Source organism: Rhincodon typus, chromosome 1, assembly GCF_021869965.1.
Source record: "Rhincodon typus isolate 14 chromosome 1, sRhiTyp1.1, whole genome shotgun sequence".
Lineage (NCBI taxonomy): Eukaryota > Metazoa > Chordata > Chondrichthyes > Orectolobiformes > Rhincodontidae > Rhincodon > Rhincodon typus.
The window spans coordinates 168,492,142-168,517,141 of NC_063332.1; the positions used below are offsets into that span (position 1 = coordinate 168,492,142).

At 42.7% G+C, this 25,000-nt stretch overlaps 1 protein-coding gene across 1 annotated transcript in view; it reads right to left on the reverse strand.

Annotated features, from left to right (window-relative positions):
* Positions 1-16,825, reverse strand: part of LOC109935982 (probable E3 ubiquitin-protein ligase HERC3) — a 54,436-nt gene extending 37,611 nt beyond the window's left edge. The window contains exons 1-10 of the mRNA XM_048611424.1: positions 16,722-16,825; positions 15,050-15,161; positions 11,340-11,529; positions 10,240-10,403; positions 8,980-9,093; positions 8,829-8,852; positions 4,593-4,682; positions 3,638-3,808; positions 2,239-2,382; positions 667-833 (exon numbers count right to left, since the gene is read on the reverse strand). Of these exons, the coding sequence (XP_048467381.1) occupies positions 667-833; positions 2,239-2,382; positions 3,638-3,808; positions 4,593-4,682; positions 8,829-8,852; positions 8,980-9,093; positions 10,240-10,403; positions 11,340-11,529; positions 15,050-15,161; positions 16,722-16,825 (1,280 nt within the window). The remainder of the gene's footprint in view (positions 1-666; positions 834-2,238; positions 2,383-3,637; positions 3,809-4,592; positions 4,683-8,828; positions 8,853-8,979; positions 9,094-10,239; positions 10,404-11,339; positions 11,530-15,049; positions 15,162-16,721) is intronic.
* Positions 16,826-25,000: the final 8,175 nt, after the last annotated feature.

Below are 25,000 nucleotides of genomic sequence, written 5' to 3' on the forward strand. Positions count from 1 at the left end.
TATGTTATTCGTTGCTCACAACATGGCCTCCTCTATGTTGGGAAGACGAAACGCAGGCTGGGGGTGGCTGCTCTGCAGAATATCTATGTTCTGCCCATAAACGTGACCCTGAGCTTCCAGTTGCCCGCCACTTCAAAACACCGACATGTTCCCTGGCCATCATTTCTATCACAGGCCTGCTGCATTGTCCCAACAAGCCTCAGTGCAAGGTTGAAGAATAAAATCTCATTTTTGCTTGGTGGCCCTGCAACCTCTAGGACTCAATATAGGGTTCAATAACTTTGTTTCTTTACCCACGCCACACCCTATTCTGTTATGACATGGTTTGCTTTCAGTACAGCCTATCCATTCTCTCCAAATCTCAGCTCTCATTATGACTTATTCAGCTCCCCTTGTTTACCTACCCCTTTCCTTTGTCTCTCTCCTGGGCTTTCTCGCCATGTATCCATTCACCCCCTGATGAAGGGTTACCAGACTCAAAACGTTAACTCTGCCTTCTTCTCAAAGAGGCTGCCAGACCTGTGGAGTTTCTCCAGCAATTTCTGTTTTTGAACAGATTAAGTGATTCACAACATGTTTGGATCTGGTATCTAACATTCTCCTCCCGAAGAAGTTATTTTTATTAAATACCATCCTCACTCTGGGCATATAAATTAGAACACTCACCTGCCCTCGGTGGGAGAAAGTTCTTTCAGGTCCTCCAGAGTGGGTTTCACGCTCAGCAACTTTTTGTACAACACAAGGGGAAAGCGTAGGTCCACCACAGTGAAGTTATAGATGGCTAGGCCACAGAGAATCCCAATCAGGTGGAACCAGTTCAACTCCACAAATGTCTGGGGTTTGACAGAGAAAGAAGTTTATGCTTCTAGTTCAAACACCCTGCACTTTTACATCTGACAAACAAGACCAGAGACAAAGGCATCTGCAGTACAGTTAGGGAAATACCTTCCCACAAACTATTATGCACATTAAATTAATGGGAGACTATGATAATGTCACTGGAGCAACCATTCAGAAATCCATGTGGGAACATGGGTTCAAATCTCACCACTACAACCAGTGGAATTAAAATTCAATTTATAAACTGAAAGCTAGTCATAAAATCATCATTGATTGTCAGAAAAAACCATCTGGTTTCCTAGTACCCTTTAGGGAAGGAAATCTGCCAAATCCACCCAGTCTGGCCTACACATAGTTGACCATTCTCTAGCCTGAGAAATGGATGTGCAACAAACACTGACCTCTAGAATGACATCCACATCTTCCATGCAGGAACAAAAAGCATATTATCCCTGACGCTGGATCTTGGCAAATCACTCACCCTCTCACACCACGAACACTGAACTCTACCCCATTCACAGAGTATGAACTTTGCTGTGTGACCCGATTTGTACTCAGGGCAATTCAAGAAATCAGAAACAAAAACAGCGCAGAAAAAAGTTGGAAAACACTCAGTGGGCCAAGAAATATCTGTGGCTAGAGACGGTTTGTGTTTCAGGTCAATGAGATTCCCATCCAAGACCCAAAGCTGAACCCCATGAACAGGCTCTGCCAATCCTTCATCTTCCTTCCTGACTTTTAGGTCACAGGTACACACGGAATGGAATGCCTTTTAATAATTCAGTAAATCAAATCATTGGCTCTATTGAAAGATCTGACTACAAACCTAGGCTTCCTTCAAAACTGATTAAATTTATCACATTGGCATCTGCAGGTGACATCTCTAACTCTGACCCCCAAATACTGTTGAGGATGTCCTTGAAAAAATTGTAAGTTTTGCTAAAATATTTTAAAGTATGTTACTGATTAAATGTTGATGGGTTTTAATTCAACCAACATATGGCACGAAAATTTCCTCTCTGCTGGTTATAAGCACCCTACATGAAACAGCCTAGAATATACACAATTCAGTTCTGAGTGAGTATGAGCTAATGATACAAAATTATTGATACTACACCAGAATTTTAGAACAGAATGTGAACACATCACTGAGGTACAATGGGAATTCTAGCAGACAATGGGTTTAAGGCACATTTACATGGTTCCAAAGAAACCCTTTAACTTTTATATTTGAATAGAATGTTCCTAGTCTTGGGGCCTTTGTTGTTGCTGTTTGATACTTGTGGGTAAGTTCCTTCTTGATCTTGATCCCACACTCTCAGCACAAGCTACTTTAGATTATAGGAGGATAAAGATGGGCTGGTCAGAATTGGTGCAAGCAGTGAAAGAGCCACTCACTTTTTCTGAAAACCACAAAAGCCTGGACTGCTCATAGTATGTGAACATCCCATATTTAGGATCCAGTAGCTCCTTTAGCAACAGCAGGAAGAACTCCTTTGTCACACCTCCATCGTCCACGGCCTCCTCACCCAGGAACACCACCTGTACCAGGAACAAGTCAGCGGAATCAGGTCAAACTCCGGTTCCATACCAACCCTGATCACACAGTGGACTTGGAGACAGAAACGACCCTTAGCAAAGAATATTCACTTTTTAAACAAAAAAATATGCAAACTCTTTTTTTACAAGTTTGCTGAAAAGGCAAGCAGGAAGGTGGTGAATATGCAAAACAGAAGTGTATACGCGCCAGCAAAGCACACCCCCCACCCCAAATATGAAACAACAGACAATTTGTTAGCTCTTCCAGGCAATTGAAAAATGTGTCAACTGTGATCATATTTGAACAGAGAGAAACAAAATACAGGCAGAGACAGAGAGAAAAAACAAAATCCTGTGGATGTTGGAAATCTGAAACAGAGTGCTGAAGAAACTCAGCAGGTTCTGGCAGTGTCTGTGGAGAGAGAAATTTGTTTTCCCCTTTTCCTTTCAACAGTGAATTAGCAGAGAGAGCAGGTTAGAAGGAAATGGTGAGTGGGAACAGTTACCAGGCAATTTTCTGTTATTTCTCCAAGAGAGAGAGGAGAGGGAAAGGTGAGACAGAGCGAGAGACAGCAAGGTTGGGGGGTTGGGGAGAAGAGGAGACAGAGACAGACAGACAACCCTATCATCCACATATGGAACTATCATCACTTGAGGGACACAACACACAGACACTCATACACACACACACTCAAAAACATGTTAACACACAGAAAACATTCTGCACCTGGCATTGTCCTCCCCACTACCTGAATGAGACAACTTTGAGTGCTATATCTACAATGAGTTCCAGTGACTTTATTTTACAACTGCAATATCACCTTCCACAGCTTTCTTGGCTTAAAGCAGTATCTTTTTCCTCATTGGTCTAGGCCAAAGTCCTAAATAAAGTAGTCTTTACATTCAGGGATTTGGCGTTTTTTTGTTATTTATCAATACAAAGATAAGCTGTACTGACTGAAGTGAGTCAGATCCTAATTGCTCTTTTGTATGTCCACCTCGCTATAACATGAATTAGTAAGATATTCTAACTGACCTGATCGGAGTTCGGGTCACAAGGGATTACTCTTGTTGTATGAGTTAAAGCTACAACGTTCTGTTGTCAGGGGCCGTTGTGCTAAAGGCCGATGCAAGGCCAGCACTTGGACATGGAAGGGGCTAAAGCCAACATACTACATACACCCTGACTATTCGATTCTAATTTAATACTCAACAAATGGAGTCTAGCTGCCAGGTTTAACAGTCCTGATCCTCTTACCTTCAAAGGTTTTTTCAAGTCCACGTCTGAATGGATGCTGAGCTCCCTCAAGGCGTCACTGACCAGATTAGTCCGCTGAACGTGCAAAACCAGGAAGGGGCTACTGGTCAGGAAAGGGCCCAGGGTGAGAAGCATGAAGATGTTCTCTAGGCTGGTCCTGTTCACCGCTATCTGTTTAACAGGGGCGCAGAAGAGCATCACAGTTTGAAAGAATCCCTTTTCGTTAAAGTCTGAACACTCCTGGAAGTCCCAGAACTGTATACTGCTCTGTTATGCATTCCACACACCCTTCACCCTACCCATGCTTGCAACCAACTGGGAGTTCACTCTTTAACTGTGGCTTATGTTTTATAGCTCATACCCAACCTTGTTCACCCATCACCCCTGTGCTCACTCATCTATATTGTCTCCAGTATTGAACACCAAAGTTACTCATCTTCCAATCATTCTCACCTCTCTACCTATCTATGTAAAATCCCCCAGCCCTACAACACTCTCAGTTTCTCCAACACTGCCCTCTGATCTAGAAGGGCAGCAGAAACATGGGAACACCACCACCCACATGTTCCCCCTCCAACTCACTCACCATCCTGACTTGAAACTGAATCGCTGTTGTTCCACTGTTGCTGGGTTAAAATCACAGAACTCCTTTCTTAAAGGTAACATGGGTGGACTTACTCCACGAGGCTTGCAGCAGTTCAAGGAGGTGTCCCACCATCACCTTCTCAAAGGCATCCAGGGATGGGCAACAAATGTTGGCCCAGTCAGTGATGTCCACATCCTGTGATACCCACATCCCAAGAATGAAATCACCATTTCCGTTGCACCACTACTGGCAGCCACATTGTCATTGTCTAGACCCCAAACTTTGGAATGACTTCTCAGTGCCAAAGGTGTACTGCAAATTCCTGAGTGATACAGTAACGTTTCTACCACTAGCTCCAATATAACGTACCTGCATCTGCAACGCAGCTTCTGTTTGTAACATCTTTGTCTTTGCCTGAGCATTCAAGACAAAAGGGTAGGAGCAGAAAGCAATGGGGACCTGGAAAAAAAAAACCAGGAAGTAACCTTTAGGAAAAACCAGAAAAAAAATCCATAAAGTAATAGAAGGGGAAAACCAAGGGGTGGCACAGTGGTTAGCTCTGCTGCCTCACAGCGCCAGGGACCCGGGTTCAATTCTATCCTCAGGCAACTGTCCGTGTGGAGTTTGCGTGGGTTCCCTCCAGGTGTTCTGGTTTCCTCCCACAGTCCAAAGATGTGCAGGCCAGGTGGGTTAGCTATGAGAAATGCAAGAATAGGGTAGGGTGGTGGGGGTGGGATGCTCTTCGGAGGTTCAACGTGGATACAATGGGCCGAATGGCATGCTTCCATACTGTAGGGATTTTACGATTCCATGAACCAAAGTCCTGGAGGAGCAGTTTGCTAGTACAATTGGGGCAAGTTTAACCAAACATTGCAGGGAGACGGGAACTAGAACAGATTGAAAATGAAAATGATTTGCAAAAGGAGCAAATATATGTGAGGGAAAAACTTTTTCACTCAGCCAGTAGTTAGGGTATGGGATGGAAGTGCGGTAGAGACATGCTCAACTGAGCCATTCCTGGGGGAAAATGGATGATTATTTGGATAGAAATAATGTGCAAGGGCATGGAGAAAAAGCAGAAAATTGGTACAGATAATGATGCATAATTAATAGGGTCACTGAAGATACAACGGGCCGAATGGCCTCTTTCTGCATCGTCACACCTCTGTGATTTCAAACGTAGTGTCTGAAAGGAACCAAGATGCACAAATGGTGGAGGAGAAAGAAATACACTAAGAAAGACTCAGGCATTACGTGGGTTCAGAGTAAGATGGGATGCAAAATAGTCTAAATTACATTGACAACACTTGCACAGGAACAGATTGGCAAGTAAGACTGATGAGCAGCAGGCGCAATCATGGGAATATGATATTGTGACAGAATGGGATATGACTGAACAATAACGGTTAAAAAACAGGGATTAAATATTCCTGAATACAAGGCACTTTGGAAAGATAAGAAGAGAGATGGAGCAGCAATATTGTTTAAGGTGCCGAGAAAAATGCTGAAGAGAAAGATGTTCGAGAAGAATCAAGGACAGAATATTTTTGATTCAAGCCAAGAAATAATAGACTACCACTACACAAATCATAGAATCATAGAATTCCTACAGTGTGGAAGCAGCCATTTGGCCCATCAAGTCCACACTGACCCTCGAAGGAGCATCCCACCCAGACCCACCCCATCCCCATAATCCTGCATTTGCCAAGGCTATTCCATCTAACCTGCACATCCCTGGACACCAGGGGTGATTTAGCATGACCAATTCACCTAACCTGCCAAGCTTTGGACTGTGGGAGGAAACCCATGCTGACACGGGGAGAACATGCAAACTTCACACAGTCACTCGTTTCACATATACCATTAACTATTGGGAAAGTTATAGACAATAGAAAAGGAAATTACAGAGTGGTGCATAAACTGATATATTTTCTAACAGCGGACTTTGATTATTGCAACACAGATTGTCCAGAATAAATGGAAGGGAAGAGGGGAGTTTCCAACAAAGAAGAAGGAGGCATTGTGTATCTGGTTCTGAGGAATGAAGTGCATCAATTGTCAGTAGGGAATCAGTTGGGGGTCATTGACCATAAGGTTCAGGTCAGGGACAGAGATAAGGTGAATAGCCAAGGACTTTTTCTCAGGGTGGGGGTATCCAAAATTAGAGGGCATAGGTTTAAGGCGAGAGGGAAAAAGGGATCTGAGAGGCAACTTTTTCAAACAGAGGTGATGCATGTATGGAACAAACTGGCAGAGGAAATAGTAGAGGCGGGTACAATTATAACATTTAAACAACATTTGGATGGGTATATGGATAGGAAGGGTTTAGAAGGAAATGGGCCAAATGCATGCAAATGGAACTAGTTCAGTATAGGATACCTGGTCAGCATGGACGTGTTGGACCAAAGGATCGGTTTCTGTGCTGTGGTTCTATGATTCTAATTAAAAAGGACAGAAAATGCAGCTGATGTCTTGTATATGGGCTTTTTTAAAAAAAAAACTTTCAATTAAGTGCCATATAATAAGTTTGTCAGCAAAGTTAAAGCCCCTGGAGTAAAGGTGATAGTGGCAGCACAAGTACATAGTTGGCTGAGTGACAGGAAACTGAAAATAATGATGAGCAGTTGGTTTCCAAGCTAGAGGAGGGTCAGATAGTGGGGTTCGTCAGGAGTTAATATTATTTGGATCACAGCTTATTTTATACTCATCGGTTCGACTTGGGTAAACAGCGTGTGGTTTCAAAATTTGCAGATGACAAAACTAGGAAGCATTATGAACTGGTGAGAACAGTGGCAGAATTCAGAGGTTGAGGTGGCGATGTTGAACTGGGGTGGTCAAAGTCAGAAGTCACATGATAACAGGTTACAGTCCAACAGGTTTATTTGAAATCGCAAGCTTTCAAAGCGCTGCTCCTTTGTCACCTGATAAAGGGGCAGCGCTTTGAAAGCTTGTGATTTCAAATAAACCTGTTGAACTATAACCTGGTGTCGTGTGACATCTGACAGAATTCAAGAGGACAGGGACAGCTTGGTGGAATGGGTGAACACATGGTGCATCAAATTTAATGCAGAAAAGTATAAAGTGACATGATTTGTAGACACAATACGAAAAGGTGAAATATTAAGGAAAAAAGGACACCATTCTAAAAGTAGGTGCAGGAATCTGGGTATATGAATACAAAGAGAAAATGAGGCTCATGGGATCCAAGGCTTTATATACTGGAGCGCAAGGAGGTTATGGTGAACTGCAAAATAAAAGAAACAAACACCTGATTCACCCTCAACTGAAGTATTGTGCCCAATTCTGGACATTATAATTTGGGAAGGATGTGAAGTTATTAGAAAAAAAATGCAGAAATAAATGACGAGAATGGTTGACAGAGCAGTTTAGAGAAGTTCTGATGGATTTCTTCACTGAAGGCCGAAAGGAGATTTGATGGAGGTAAAAATAATGAGGGGTCTGGACACAGAGGATGGAGAGAGATTGTTCCCATTGGTGGCAGGATCGAGAACACAGGGACACAGATTTAAGGCAATTGACAAACAAACTAACAGTTATCCAACAGCAAGTGGAAAGGGTCAGAAATGCACTGCTGGCACAGGCATGGAAAATCAAGATAGAACAATCAGTATCTGGGAGGCAGTGTCATAGTGGCAATGCCACTGAATCCAGAACACAGGTTCGAATCCCACCACGGTCGAAGGTAAAATTCGAATCAAATTCAAAAATCTAGAATAAAAAGCTAGCCTGATAGCAACCGTGTAACAATTGTCGATTGTCATAAAAATCCATTTGGATTACTAACGTCCTTTAGGGAAGGAAATCTGCCATCCTAATCTGGTCTGCTTTACAAGTGATACCACATCCATAGCAAAGTGGTTGGCTCCTTAATAAGAGAAGGGAAATAAATGCTGGCTTAGCCAATGACACCTATTCTCCTTTTATGGAATTGCAACAGAGAAATAATTTGCCATGCTTTATGGAAAGGCCAGGGAGGTGGGGTTAACTGAACTGCTGTAAGACAGCCACGAAGATTATAGGTGAAATGGCTGTTTTCTGCAGTGTAACCATTTTACAGTCACTCAAATGAGAAAAACACATTCAGCCTTGTGTAAGAGAGGGCACTCTTTCTCTTGATTCAGACATCATGGGTTCAAGTCCCTATTTGTCTCATTACCCAGGCTAGCACTCAGGGCTCAGTGCCACAGTGCATCAGATGAGACGTCAAACAGAGTCCCCAACTGCCCTGTCAGGTGGATGCGAATAATCCCAGGACACCATTCACTGTAGAACGGGGCAGCTTTCAGAGGTGCCCTGACCAACATTTATTCCTCAACCAAACATGCTCAGAGATAATATCATCTGCCTTCTCATGTGCTGAATTTGGGATCTTGCTCTGTACCTCAGCAACAGTGTCAGCATGTCAAGTGCGACATAATGACTGCAAAGCACAATAGTGCACACGCTGGGGTTGAGACAAGGTGCTACACAAATGCAATTTATTCCTTGCTTCCACAAAAGGACAAGCTCTGAGAGATGAAGACCTCTTTTCGCAGGTATCCAGGCTTCCTGTTAAAAATGAGAGCGATGTCTGGGTTTACTCACCTCTGCGATAGCTGGCTGGATTTTCTGTAAAATAAAACAGAAGTCTTGGTTATACTGCTATGGCGAAGAGAGGAGTAAAAAACGAATGAACAGCCTGTCTCAAATCTTCAATACGAGAAGACTACAGAAGTGTGATAAGCAATGTACTTACTACTCCAGCATGTTGAGATGCCCAGTAAAGAAAATCTGTTTCAATGTTGACGAAGTTGTTCAGTTCGTGGATGTAGAATACCTCATAGTCAATATGGTTCGCAATCAAATTAACCTGTGTAGAAATAAAGAGGAAAAATACTTGGTTTAGATGCAAGGTGTAAGATTTATACTGCACTCTGTGTTGTAGTCACAAACAACTCACACAGAAATGCAGCCAAATTAAAACTTTCTCTTCAGGTGGATATAAGGCAACCGAGCAGACAACATGCCCCTGGATAACCCATCTACCCTGGAACTAACCTTTTTAACAAATGCATTTCACAATCAAATGGTGCAATGGAGATCTGACTGCAATTATGACTCAGCGAGGAGGATTATTTTTCATTTTATCCTAACTGTGAGCCATGCAGCCAAGGCCAGCATTCATTGCCCATCTCTCACTGTCCTTGAGAAGGTAGCAGTGAAGTGCCTTTTTGAACCGCTGCAGTCCGTGTGCCACGATGGAGGGAATTCCAGTTTAACACACTAAAGTGAGAAAACGATGATAGAGCTCCAAGTCAGGATGACGAGTGACTTAGAAGGGATCTTAAGAGTGGTGGTGGCTCCAACATCTGCTCTCCTTGTTCTTCCAAGTGGTAGAGGTCATGGCCTTCCAAAGCATGTTGTAAGAGTTTGGGTGAGTTACTGCAATGCATCTTGTAGATGGTACCCACACTGCTACTGTGCATCGTTTGTGGAGACAGTGAACATTTAAAGGCAGTGCATGTAAGGCGTACAACCCCCTTGTGGGTTAAATAGGCAGCTCAGTGCCAACTTCTGAAAGACAATTAGAGATGGGTAATAAATGCTGACTAATCCAGCCCACATCTTGGGAAAGAATAAATACACCATATACATCAACGCTGTGTAAATTGGTCTCTCCATTTCCCAAAATTGTTTTTTGTGTCCTTATTCTGATGGGTGCAAGACAAAAATGTTTTACTTCTTGTCTTCTTTTAGCAATGTTTAAGTTCTGTGCTACCAAGCGATTAAAGAATAAATAAAAAGACGTCCTCAAAGTGAGCAGATTACCAAAGTTTAGGTTGGTTTATACAGAAGTGACAAGAGTACTATCCACACTTGCTCTGTAATGGATGTAGCTGCAACTTTTAAAAGCACTTTAAACTCTTTAAAGCTTCTCTTCTCACACCCAGCCCCAGAAGTGGGACCACTTCCCAGGACAAAGGTAAATTTCCAATCTTTGATTTCAGTTAAGTACCTTGTGCAACTTTTCCAAAACCCGGAGAGCGTCAATGATGTAATGGCTAAACACAGGAGCCAGCAGAGAGGTCCTCATCCGGGTTAGAAGGTAGACCACTGCATCTTTATAGAGCTCCACCAGCTGGCAGAAATAGCCAGCATCCACCCAACACCACCAGTTGTCTGCAAAGAGAAAAGGCCCATTGGTTTAAACCATCACTGGAAATAACAGGAGGTCATTATCCCCTTCGCTGCCAAGCACTGATCTGAAGGAGTCTATGCTCCACCTGCAGCAGTTCCCACTCCATTTTCATTCTGCTCTGCCATTGCACCTCTCCCCACTGAAGCTGGTCACCATCAGACCTCCTCCAGCAATCTTGCCCTTCCTCTTCTTAACGCCCCTCCCATCCACATGAACTCTCCCATCTCTTCACGATCCCAGGACCCAGTCTTCATTCATGGTATCTCCACTCCTTCGAACCCACGGTAAGGCCATCTATTTACCACTTCTGTGATCATCCCCTTTTCATCCCTCTCCCTGCTGTGTTGACATTTAAAAAGGGATGCTGAACAGCCTACTCCTGCACCTATATGCCAAAGATCCTGGAGCCTCACCTTCAAACTCCCACCTGCCTAACACAAAAACCTCAGCAGCTCTGGCAGCATCTGTGGAGAGAGAAACAGACTTAACGTTTTGAGTCCAGTATGACTCTTCTTCAGCAATGGACACTTCAGCTTTTAATTCAAATGTCTGTAGAGCTGCACTACTGTCTTATGCTACAAGGGGGCAAGTCTTTAACATAAACAGTGTCTTCAATCAACACATGAGTGGCACTGTTTCCCCAACAGCTCAAACAAAGCAATCATTCAGCTGTGTAATGGACAGATAGGAGCAATCTTCAGTCATCTCCCTCTTTTGAGGCATTTCCACAACCCTGTCCTCAAACATGGGAGGAAAACTGTACAGAAAAATAATTCAAGTCACAACAGTGATCCTTAAACCAAAGGGGATACATACAGCCATAACAGACAGTAACATTCGGTGAAACCAATAAAAAGACTGCTAAATTAGATTGGCCATTGCTTTACTTCACAGCTCTGCACGTGCTCAGTACTTACCCAACACTTTGCTTGGGTTGGCATCCAAGTGGAGAATGGCTGCAGCAAACGGCAGAGCAAAGGTCAAATAATTCTTAGACTCTCGGAAGAGAGGAAGTACCGGTAAAATCAAAAAGGCTCTCATGGCCTCGACATCCGGCGGTGAAGTTGGTAACTGGGAAATCAAATGATTCTCTAAAGTCACAGTAACCTGAAAAAGAAAAAGGTAGTCCCATGTGAAAAATTCAACACAGTTATATCAATGTTATCTTCCTTTCTGATTGCTGATGATTAGTGGGTAGCACACTGCGAACAAGTCCCATTCCTATAATCTGGAACTGATACTCCACTGCAATGCCGAGGACCTACCTGTCCTCTCAGGCGAGTATAAAAGATCCAATAGATCTATTTCAAAGACAAGCATGGGAGCTCTTGCAATGTTTATCCTAACGCAACAGCAAATAAGGCCATTCATTCCCACAAATGTGCGCACAAACTAGTTACCTTGTTTCCTACATTATGGCAGCGACTTCAAAACCTGGCAGTAAAGAGCTTTGGGACATTCTGATATTGTGAAAAGTGGTACATCAACTGAATTACTTCCCTTTCATAGTTCTTGTGCATTGTCAATTATTTCAGCATTTGCATACGTCAGTCCATTTTCTGTTTTTATCTATGGAGCAAAAGTGGCCTCAGACACTAATTACTTCACGTTTTAAAACTATTGTACTGCTGATGTTTACAACAAAATGAGCATTGGTCTGTGCAACCCCCAGAAATTACAAATAAAGACTGAACTCAAAGTTACACATTCCACTAATCCTACAATGGAATCACCTATAATCATTCAACAGCCCCGATACAAAAAACCCGGGCACCTTTTGATCACCCAACACCAACTGCAGCTGAACCATTCAGATAGTATGTGTGCTTCATGGTGACAATAGTCAATACCAAACCATCAATGGTGCCCATACAATAATGTGACAGGCATCTCCAGTCAACATTCCTTGCTGCTTCATTGACAACTCAGTGCCCATTCAAGGCTGCAGCTGGTAGTTATTCACCCAGCTTTGATTCATTTCCATTCCACCTCTAGGTTTTCTGCAGACAAGGAGCAAAAGCATTTCACTGAGACACAAGCAGGGTTAATTTGGTAACCGAACAGCGAATGGCATTGTTAACCAGGACATCAGTTAACAGAACCTGCAGATTTCCCCATCTTCCCCTTCCTGTTTTTATATCCGATCTCTACTTGGGAGCAACCCACCATAGAGACTGTAACTATTCAATGTTTGCATCTGTTGGCTGATCTACACTCACTGTGCTGGTGTGGGATGACTCCAGGAATCATAGAATGAGGAATCCCTACAGTGCAGATACAGGCCATTTGGCCCATCAAGTCCGCACCTACTCCCACACCCTATCCCCGTAAACTGCATTTCCCATGAATAATCCACATAGCCTGTACATCCCTGGACACTATGGGCAACATGACATGGCCAATCCACTTAACCTGCACATCGTTCAACTGGGAGGAAACTGGAGCTCCCGGAGGAAACCCACGCAGACAAAGGTTTTGGAGGGGGGTGGTGGTAAGTGCACACTCCATACAGACAGTCGCCCAAGGCTGGAATTGAACCCAGGTCCCTGGCGCTGTGAGGCAGCAGTGCTAAACCACCGTGTCTTCCTGGGAGGGGGTTGTGAAGGAGGCTGGAGGTGGGGGGGGAAGGGCATGGCAAGTAGGAATGGTGGAGTGGATGGGGAAGAAGAAACGGCCAAGGCAGGAGAGCAGTTGAAGAGGGACTGAGGAGGGGGTGATAAAAATAAAATGTTGGGACAGGAATAGTGAACAAACTGTAGAGAGAGGTGGGGGTTCATGCCAAAGCATGTAAAAACATTTTAAAACAATTTGAACAAAACATGTTACGTGGATAGAAAATAAAGTCATTGCTGCAGAGTTCCAATGAAGAAAATATCCAACAGCGATCAGGATATCGTTGTGTGGGGAATCCGCAGGCTGAGTCCCAGAGCGGCAGCACAGCGAGCGTGGGCCGAGTCCCAGAGCGGGTCCTGGATGGAAGCCAGCGAGGCCTCGTGCTCTGAAGCCCAGCAGGCATGGACTGATGTTGGAAAAGGATTATGAGGACTACAACTTGAGTACTTTATAGAAACTTTTTATTCTCATTCTGGACTTTTAAACTCTGTATTCCCATGCTAACCTATTGTTTCACTATTTCAATTCAGTGACAACACTTAAAGTATCTGTACGTGGGTACGCTGTACCTAAAGATGGTGCCGAGGGGACGACATTACAAACTTCGAGTGCATGCGACAGTAAAGGCTATTCTATTCTATTTAACTTTTATTTGGTCCCCACCTAAGTGGAGGGTTGCTTTTCGGACTGGAGGCCTGTGACCAACGGTTTTCCACAATGATCAGCTCTGGGTCCTCCTTTGTTTGTCATTTATATAAATGATTTGGATGAGAATATAGAAGGCATGGTTAATAAGTTTGCAGACAACACCGAAATTTGGGGCAAAGTGGACAGTGAAGAAAGTTTTCTAAGATTACAAAAGGATATTGATCAAATGGGTTAATGGGCTGAAAAATGGCAGATGGAATTCAATCTGGATAAAAGCAAGGTATTGAATTTTGGCACAACGAACAAGGGTAGGGCTTATACAATTAATGGTAGGACCTTGGTAGTGTTGTAGAACAGAGGGACCAAGAGGTGAAGGTACATAATTCTTTGAAGTATATGTCACATATAGACAGGATGGTTAAAAAGGCATTTGGCAAGCTAGCCTTCATTGCTCAATCCTTTGAGTATAGGAGTTGGGAGGTCATGTTGAGTTTGTGGACAACATTGGTGAGGCCTCTTCTGGAATACTGTGTCCAGTTCTGGTTGCCCAGTTATAGGAAGGATATTATCAAGCTGGAGAGGGCTCAAAGAGATTTACCAGGATGTTGCCAGGTATGGAACATTTGAGTTATAAAGAAAGGCTGGATAGGCTGGGACTTTTTTCACTGGAGCATAGAAGGTTGAAAAGTGGCCTAATAGAAGTTTATAAAATACTCAGAGGTATAAACAGAGTTAATGGTAGTTGTCTTTTCCCTAGAATGGGGGATTTCAAGACTTGGGGGCACATTTTAAGGTGACAGAAGAGAGATTTTAAAAAAGACATGACCGGCAATTTTTTTCACACAGAGGGTGGTTCGCATGTGGAATGAACTTCCTGAGGAAGTGGTGGATGTGGGTACAATTACAATGTTTAAAAGACATTTGGATAGATACATGAATAGGAAAGGTTTGAAGGGATATGGGCCACGAGCAGGCAGATAGGACTAGTTTAGTTTGAGATTATATTTGGCATGGACTGGTTGGACAGAAAGGTCTGTTTCCATGCTGTATGACTGCATGATTCTATGACTCTATGATGCTTCAACCCAATTTCTGTATACCCAGCCACTGGTGCATTGTCTTAAACATGGCCCACATTCTAAATCTCTACGTGAAATGCAATTTATTTTGTGACAGCTTTGTATCACAGGGTATTACTCACGAAGACTAAATCAATAACACCATCAAGTAAATCGCTGGGGAAAGCTGAGGGTTCTTTAATGCTTTTGGTATAGTGGAGAATTCAAGTCTCGTAAGTTCTCACTCACTCAAAGAGCAAAGAATTCAAGACAACCAGGTTTCACATTCCACAATGTTTGAGATTTACCTGATGTAGTAATTTGGCATACGGAGAATTCACCATCTTCTCAAAAAACAACATAGCAGCCTTCAAGTCAATTCCAGGGTTTCGAGGACTGGTTTTAAAATGCTCGTCATTACTGAAAGGGATTAAAATACGTACTTTTTAAATGGAAAATTTGTCCATATTCCTCCACCTCTTACCTTAACTATTACACTAAAACAAAGTAAATTTGTTGTCAGAATCCAATGCTTTTCATTCCTACAATCTATATGCTTACAACGTCAAATAACTTTCCAATGAATCCTTTTATGGGTTCGTTTGATTGTGGGCACAGCTTTACCAGAAACTTTGAGATACAGAGATTTCTCCTACTGTGGCCAACTATCAAACAAAATTCAGGATAATTTCTTATAACAGCATATTCAGGAGCCAAACAGACAGCAGGTTATGATATATCTGGGATTGCATAACAAGATAATTGATGACATTATAATTACATGTGGAAGGAGCATGAAAGCAGATCTTGCTCAGTCAGCAGGCAAATTAAGTTCTGACAAAGGGTCACTGGACTCAAAATGTTAACTCTGTTTTTCTCCACAGATGCTGCCAGACCTGATGAGTTTTTCTAGCAATTTCTATTTTGTTTGTTTCAGATCTCCAGCGTCCATAGTTCTTGGCTGTATTTTAGGGCAAATTAGGTTTAGAGATAGGTCAGAAGAGATACAGTGGCAGACATTCAAGGATATAGTTCAGAATAGTCAGAACCAGATACATTCTCAGAAAGAAAATTTCCAAAAACAGGAGAATTCACCATCCATGGTTAAATGAAAAATAGTACCAAACAAATAAAAAGTACCTAACTATACAAAGATGGGTGGTGGGTCAGAAAACTGGGCAGAAAATATAAGCAAAAGAATTATTAAAAAAATAATGAGGCAAAAAGTACAGTATGGGAGAAATCTAGTTTATATATTCCAATGTGCAGTTGTATCTTTCAAAGTATCAGAAAGGAAAGTTGAAGCTTCTGAGAAGCGAGGCAAACTTTGCTCAAGGCCTTTGCGCGCGCATGGGGGTGTTGGGGAGGGGGATTGGTGGTGGAAGCAAGAAAAATTAACTTGGGAACTTGAAGGTAATTGACAAACATAAAGCCAGGGAAGAGAGGAGGAGACAAATGTATTACACCGGAAGTTATGATAATCTAGAATGTACTGCCTGAAAGGGGAGCAGAAGTAGATTCAATAGTAACTTACAAACTTCTACCCCCCCACACCGCCAAGGGAAGGGGCAGAATGGCTGGTGTTGGGAGGTCATGGGATGAAACCTCCAAGAATATCTCTGAATAGAGGGCAACGCTATTGGCTTTTCTTTAATTTATTCATTCACTGGATGAGGGCATCGCTGGCTAGGCCAGCATTTATTACCCATTCCTAACTGCCCAGAGTCAACCACATTGCTGTAGGTCTGGAGCCACGTGTAGGCCAGCCCAGGTGAAGAAGACAGTTTCCTGTTCCTGTAGGATGTTGACCAAACTGACTAAATCCTGGAAAGAAAAAGGGCCATTGCACAGGCCTAATTTTACCACATTTCAACCATATAATTTCTTTAACATTTTTAAATAACTGGGCTGCATTCCCTTCGTGCAAGTGCACGCACACACACAACTGTACTCACATTCAAAATAAATTACCGTACCTACCGATGGTCAAGGAAACTGCCATTCAAACTCGCAGGTGATGAAAATATCGCGTTTAATTCGCTGAGAAAAAGAAAGCAGAAATGACAGATCAGTAGATTAAGCATCATTACAAATGCTGCTTTCACACATGTGAACTGGCTACAAGATTACAGCCTTTTGGTTACAATATTTCACATCCAAATGAACCAAGGATTGCCTTGGGATTGGAGGTAATGTGATTCATCTTTCAACCATTGCCTGCCCCAATACTTCCTCACTCAGTCGCAAAGCCCAAGTCTTGCCTGTTGTGGTTTGCTGGCCGGCTTTCCAAACGGGAACCAAATTTTTCCCTTCCAAAATGGCCAAGGTGACTGCTAGCATCCTATGCCCTCATTTGCAAATGTGTAGGGTATCTACTGCGTAGCGTGTGTCCATTCATACCTGGCAGTGAGCCCTTACCCAGCTTAAAGATCTCAATGGCTGCAACAACAAAACCACTGGTAAGCACAATCACATGAAATGGGCCCATCAAGCCTGCTCCACCATGCAACAAGATCATGGCTGATCAACATTCCCTCTGAGCTGCAAGGTTGCGCATATGCATGGCAACTCCAATGTTCTGGCACGCCCATCGCTGCAGTGATTTCTGGTGCTTGAAGTCGCTGCACACACAGGCCTGAGACACCCACAGCTGGTAAAAAAAATTAGAGGGAATGTTGGGCTCAAAAATACTTTCTGGCTATTCTCTATTCCCTTTAACCCACTTGTTGGAGAAGAATCTATGTAACTTTGCCTTAAAAACATTCAATGACCCTGCCTCTCCCAACTTCTGGTGAAGAGAATTCCACCAGTTCTCAACCATCAAACATTTTCTCCTGACTTTTATCTTAAATTTTCATATTCCTAAACTGCATGCATTAGTTCTGGTCTCTTCCACAAGGGGAAACATCCCTTTCAGCATCTATCCTATCAAGTCTTCTCAGGATCTAATAGTGTTTCAATCATAGAATTTCTCGTTCATCTGAACTCCAACAGACTCAGGCACAATCTTTCCTCATATGATCATGGCCTTATCCCAAGAATCAAAATTCCGCGTAAGACAGAAAGGCCTCTTACTGGATCAGACAAGTGGTATATTAAGTGGTAGTAGGAATTGCAGATGCTGGAGAATCTGAGATAACAAGGTGTAGAGCTGGATGAACACAGCAGGCCAAGCAGCATCAGAGGAGCAGGAAGGCTGACGTTTCGGGCCTAGGCCATTTTTCTGAAGTGTTCATCCAGCTCTACACCTTGTTATCTCATGGTATATTAAGTGATTTGCTTCATACAATGTATAAACAGTCCACAGGCCTATTTGTTTCAGGCATTTTACAACATTTTAATCAAGAAGACCAACAACGACAGGAGGAAAGATGTTTTTGAAGCAGTGAATGGTTAGGATTTGGAACACATTGCCAGAGAATGCACTGTGGTAGAGGCAGATTTAATCACGCCTTTTGAAAGCTACCGAATAATTATCTAAAGACAAATAAAAAAGTCAGTGTTATGAAGGTGGAGAAGGGGGACTAGGCAAGTTGACCTTGAAGACAGCCAGCTAGCAATGGGCACAAGTGAGTCCCAAAGCAGCACAATTTACGTTAGTGCAGCTGAGTGTCTGGCAGAGCAGACTGGAGGCTTGGAGCGGAGAGGGACTGTTGTTGGACTGGGGCCTGGCGCAGGCAGACAGACCACGTGCTGCAATGTAATTTCGATTTGAAATTCTTTACTGGACTATAATGTCAGTGCTTTAACTATATTATAACTATTTTACTTCTAACTTTTTTTTAGACACTAAGTAATGCTACTGCTTTTCCTTCTATTCCTCTTTTGTATACAAGATTTGTACCTAGGTACTTGTACCGAAGATGGTGCCATTAGAGGCGGCCATTATAAAAACTTTTCACTGTACTCCTGTACTTCTGTACTGGAGTACACATGACAATAAAGGATATTCTATTCTGTGCTGTAACTAGTTTATGATGTAACGCATTGAGGGACGGAGGATTTTTATCAGTATTATAAATATCAGAGCTGTGTAAGGCGAGGGGAGAATGTCAGTCGCCTTCTATACTTTCTGCACAAAACAATTCCCAAGTTGGCTACAACTACTATTTTCTCAAAATAAGTCCCTCAAAGTCGAGACCCAAAGAACAACTTAGAGGGAATATCAACTCTAAAAGCTAGCTCAGAAGTGTCAGAGCCCCAAGAGTGATAGAGCATATGGAGATGGGGGTGTGGGAGACCAGAGGACAGGGGGAGGTAGAATAGAGCTAAGTCCAGTGTCCAATTGAAGAAAAGACAACATAAACTAAAGAAAGTAAATGTTGACAATTCTCAAGTTGCCCTCTACACAGGAATTATTTAGAACGCTATAGGAATTGGACAGCGCTGATGTATTTTCTTCTACTGGGGGCATCTAGAAGAGAGTATAACATAAATTAGAATCAGACCTTTGGGAAGTTAAATCAAGAATAACTACTTTAGTGATAATCTTGAATCTTTCTTGGGGTCAACTGAAACACTCAATGACTGAGGTTGACAGATTTTCTTTGCTAAAGGTATCAGGAGGCAAGCTACAAGGATGGTTCCTAGCTAACTGTAACTCAGCAAGAACCTTGGTCTACTTACTTCAAGCAGCATAGAATAAATGGTTACTTGACAGAAGTCTATAAAATCATTAAGCATTGCAGCAGGAGGTGTAGATATAGAAATATCAATAGTCAAATAAACACAGGTGTGGCACTTTGCTGGAAACACTGGCAAGGGGAAGGACTGGAATATGTATAATGGAATCAAAACATTTAACACTGAAATCATATTAGATACTGTAAACACAATAGAAAGAAAGATAATCACCTTAACACACACAAAAAGAAAATGTGCTTGGAATACCTGCAAATGCTAGGGACCATCATAACCTACTGAACGGTAATAGCGATAGACAGGAAACCCCTCTGGAACAGAGGGAAGAAGGATCCTAGACAACAAGGTGCAGGGCTGGATGAACACAGCAGGCCAAGCAGCATCATAGGAGCAGAGAGGCTGACGTTTCGGGCCTAGACCCTTCATCAGAAAAGTAGATTCAAAAGGATTATTTAACCTGGAGTTGAGATGACTGTCCTGGCTGGGCGGGGTGGGGCGCTGCGTGAAAGACAAAAGGACGCCACCATTGCAGAATGCACATCAACAGGAACTTCATTAACAGAACAAAAGGGACCCAGTGCACAAGTACACGCACTGGGATAGGAGTGTTTAGCTTCACAATATACAAACCAGAGATGTGAGAGAGTGGTGTGAAATCCTGTAATCATTGTACAAATCCTGTAACATTAGGATGTTCAAGAAACCAATGTAACCATAGTTTACCTTTGAGATGCATAAACATAAGGGTCAAATTACAACCCGGGAAGCAGTCTCTCGAAGTGCCAAGTCCCCTGTGTATCCTTATTAAACAAGCCTGTCGTCTTGATTCAAAAACCATAGAACTCTAATGTCGAAACAGGCCATTCAGCCCAACAGGCCCACACCGACCAAGCATCCAAGCAGCATCTCACCCAGAACCATCTCCCTATCCTATCCCTGTAACCCTGCATTTCCCAAGGCTAACGCACCTAAGCTACACATCCCTGAACACTACGGGCAATTTAGCATGGCCAATCCACCTAACCTGCACATCTTTGGAGTGTGGGAGGAAACTGGAGCACCCAGCGGAAAACCATGCAGACATGGGAAGAATGTGCAAACTCCACACAGACAGTTGCACGAAGGTGGAATCAAACCCGGGTCCCTGACGTTGTGAGGCAGCAGTGCTAACCACTGAGCCACCGTGCTGTGCCAACTAGCGATTCTCTCCGTTGCAGTATCATTTTAGATACATCATTCATGAAATCGGGTTGTGAGACTACTAATACATTATTCCAGTTTCACAGATCATGGATGTACAGGGAATATGAAGCTGAGTGATACAGGAGTGAATATCAGGTGGTTCTTCTCTCCCCATAAAGTTTATAGCCTTTGGAATACACTGTTGGCTGGTGTGCTGGGCTCTCTGTAGATACAGAGCCAAACTGGTTCCTAACTGAGGAAATTGTCTTTTCAGATAACATTTGGTCTATCTGATTTCCTTAACTTGTCTTGATCACCTGAGGTGATTGAAGAGGAAAAATAAAACAAATACTTTTCCTTCTCAGATCTTTTGCTTTAATAACCTCCTCCAGAAGACTGTGTGGATGCATGGTGTGGTGTGAGGTTGATGGTGGTGGGGAGAAATGTTTTGCAAGAATGGTCCCACCATCATAGTGTGGATCAACCAACATTATTTCTACATGTCTGGGCCAAAATATCAGCCCACTAATTTATTTGGGAGAAACCAACTGGTATTCACGCAGCTGATTACAACCAGCAACAAACAGACCTTGGGTGCTGGTTAATAGTTCATTGAAAATGGAGTTGCAGGTAGACAGGGCAGTGAAAAAGGCCTTTCGTATACATGTCTTTATTGGTCAGTGCATTGAGTACAGGAGTTGGGAGGTTATGTTGTAGCTGTACAGAACATTGGAGGCGCCACTTTTGGAATACTGTATTCAATTCTGGTCTCCCTGCTATAGGAAAGATGTTATTAAACTTGAAAGGGTATAGAAAAGGTTTATGAGGACATTGCCAGGGTTGGAGGGATGAGCTATAGAGAGAGGCTGAACAGGCCGGGGCTATATTCCCTGAAGCATCAGAGGTAAGGGATGACCTTAGAGAAGTTTGTAAAATCATGAGGGGCATGGATATAATGAATAGACAAGGTCTTTTTCCCAGGTAGGGGTATCCAAAACTAGAGAGTATAGGCTTAAGGTGAGAGGGGAAAGATTTAAAAAGGGACCTAAGGGATAACTTTTCCATGCAGAGGGTGGTGCATGTATGGAATGAGCTGCCAGAGGTGGTGGTGGAGGCGGGTACAATTGCAACATTTAAAAGGCATCTGGATGGGTACATGAATAGGAAGGGTTTAGAGAAATATGGGCCAAATGCTAGCAAATGGGATTAGATTATTTTTAAGATATCTGGTCAGCATGGATGAGTTGGACTGAAGGGTGTGTGTCCGTGATGTACATCTCTATGACTCCATCAGACCACAACTGACTCTATTTCCTGGTACAACATCACCACTTACATTCAACACCAGTCCTGGTTAACAATTGGAATAAAGTTCCAGGCAGGCTGCCAATTCTGATTGCTGCATATACCAGGAGGTTGGGAGATTTCACCACATGACTTTATATCTCAAAAAATTGGTGCCCTGGTACATTATTCACTGCAGAAAACAGACCGGTAATGGCAGTTAGAATACCCACAGTCTTTTGCGCTTCTGACACTCTCTATTCACCACATCATTTCAATGGAATCCTGTTCAGAGTTAAATTCTGTCCCAGTGTTAACTGGGCCGAGTAACTGACAACTTTATATTAGGGGAGTAAGATTTTCACATTGTAGGCCATTTGGCTCTCCAAGCCTATTCCACCAATCACCGAGATTATGCTATTCTGTTCCGAAGAAATCTTTGGACTCAAAACGTTAACACTGCTTCTCTATCTACAGAAGCCACCAGGCTTGTTGAGTACCTCCAGCACTTCGTTTTTATTTCAGATCTACAGCAACTGCAGCATTTTGTTTTCACATGGCTAACCTGATTGTGGTCTCAACTCCACTTTCATGCCTGTGCCCCCTAACTCTCAACTTCATTGTCAATCAACAATCTATCCAACCTCTCCTCAAATAATTCAATGACACAACTTCCATTGCTTTCTGGGAAAGAAAACTCTGCAGACCAACAGTTCTATGACAGAAAACAAATTCTTCTCATCTCCATCTTAAAATGTACATCTCTCATCCTTAAACCCATGTCCTCTGGTTCTAGATTCCCACAAGAGAAAACATCTGTCCATTATCCATAAAATCCAGCCCTCCCTCAAGATTTTATGTGTTTCAGTAAAATCACCCTTCACTCTGCAAAATCTGAATGTGCATAGGCCCAACCTGTTCAACCTTTCCTTATCCTTAATCCTTTGGCTTTATGCCTATTGGGGACAGGCAGCAGAAAGGACAGAATTTCATTCCACAGAAAAGGGAAGGCAGGAGGAGTGACACAATTGAGGTAATTAGAAAGGATTTGATGGGGTAGCATAGAGAAGATGTTTCCAAGTGAGGGATGTAGCGCAAGGGCATTAGGATACTAGAGCAATCTTGAAGATGTCACTGAGCTACATATAAATAGGCAGAATGAGCAATAGAATCCTAGACCAGACTAGAACCTGGACATGAAACACAGGATCACAATATATTAGTCCTTACCCAATTGTACTATAAGATGTATGAGCAAAAGTAGACCATTCAGCCCATCAAATCTGCTCTGCCATTCAATGAGATCACGGCTGATCTAATAATCCTCAACTCCACTTTCCTGCCTTTTCCCTATAACTCTCAATTCCCTTACTGATTAAGATTCTGTGTAGCTCAGCTTGGAATACACTTAACGACATAACCTCTACAGCCCTCTGTGGTAAAGAATTCAGAGAATCACAACTTGTTGAGAAGGAATTTCTCCTTATTCTAAGATGATGCACTCTAGTGCTAGACATTCCCATTATGGGAAACAACCCTTCAGTTTCTACCTTGTAGAATTCCCTGCAGAAAGTGGTAAATAAGGTATGTGGCATACTTATCTCTATTGGTCGGGGAATTGAGTACAAGAGTCAGGATGTCATGTTGCAGCTTTATAAGACTTTGGTTAGGCCACATTTAGAGTATTGCATTCAATTCTGGTTGCCACGTTACAGGAAGGATGTGGAGGCTTTGGAGAGGGTGCAGAGAGGTTTACCAGGATGTTGCTTGGATTAGAGGGTATGAGCTATAAGGAGAGACTAGAAAAACAAAGGTTGTTTTCTCTCGAGCTGCTGAGGCTGAGGGGAGACTTGATAGAAGTCTATAAAATTAGGAGATGTATAGATAAGGTCGACAGTCAGAATTTTTTTCCCCAGAGTTCCAATATCTAATACCAGGCATTTAAGGTGAGGGGGAAAAGTTCAAAGGAAATGTGAGGGACAAGTTTTTTTAAACACAGAATGGTAGGAGGCTGGAATGCACTGCCAGGAGTGGTGGTGGAGGCAGGTATGATAGGGGCACTTAAAAGACTTTTAGCTAAGCACATGAATATGCAAGGAATGAAGGGATGGAGGGATATGGACGAACAGCAAGCGGAAGGGATTTGTTTAATTTGGGGTCATGCTTGGCACAACATTCTGGGTCAAAGGGTCTGTTTCTGTGCTGTACAGTTCAACATTCTATAAGTCAGAGCCTGGTAAATCTATACTTACTATGTATAGCAGTGTTTATCACTAATGTATAATAAACAGTGTTTCTTTGAAGTGTGAGCCTGTCTTCACTCAGTCTTCTCCTTGACAAGTCCATTGAGGGCCCAAACTCAATAGAAGAAATGTGACTGTAACTCAGAGCAATGAACGTAGGACCAATAAATCCAACCAGGAATTCAGTAAAAACTCCTTAACCACAGTACGGCAAGAAAGGGAACATACAAAATATTGAGGTGTTTAGCGCAGATGTTTTTAAAAGATAGACATACAAAGGAATAAATAAAACTCAAAAGGAGCATAAATCCTGGCATGGGACAGTTGGGCCAAATGTGATTTTATATAATCAGTCCAGGCTGGATGTAAACACCAAGGCCAGAAGTCAATGAGAGTGTTCATCTACCAAGTGGCCCAAGGCTGCACAACCAGCCAATCAGAATGGAGCAACCAGCATTTTTACATATATGTTTAAAATCTGTGAGCAAAAGAAACGGAAACTTTCACAATTTGTAAGTGAAACTGAAAAACTGGACAATTCTCTTTCTTTTTGAAAGGAAGTTCCTTTGAGAAATCAGGGGCTGGATTTTGGCGTGAAAATTTCTCAAGATGACAAAGCTGACATTTTCAGGCCCCGAGGGGCTCATGTGGTAGTGCCCCTACCTTTGAGCCAGGAGGCCTAGGTTCGGGTCTCACCTGCTCCAGAGGTGTGTCATAGCACTTATGATCAGGCTACAATTTTAGGCACTCCTAGGAACTCTCCGAAGCAAAGGTGTGAACCTTCTGTGGTAACAGAAATTGCAAAAAGCAAGATGGGGTGTCCAACACTAGGTTTGGAAATGAGACACTGAAATGGGAAGAAAATGCCAGGCCAACTAGAAGACGGAGTGACACCTCGACAAAGGAAAT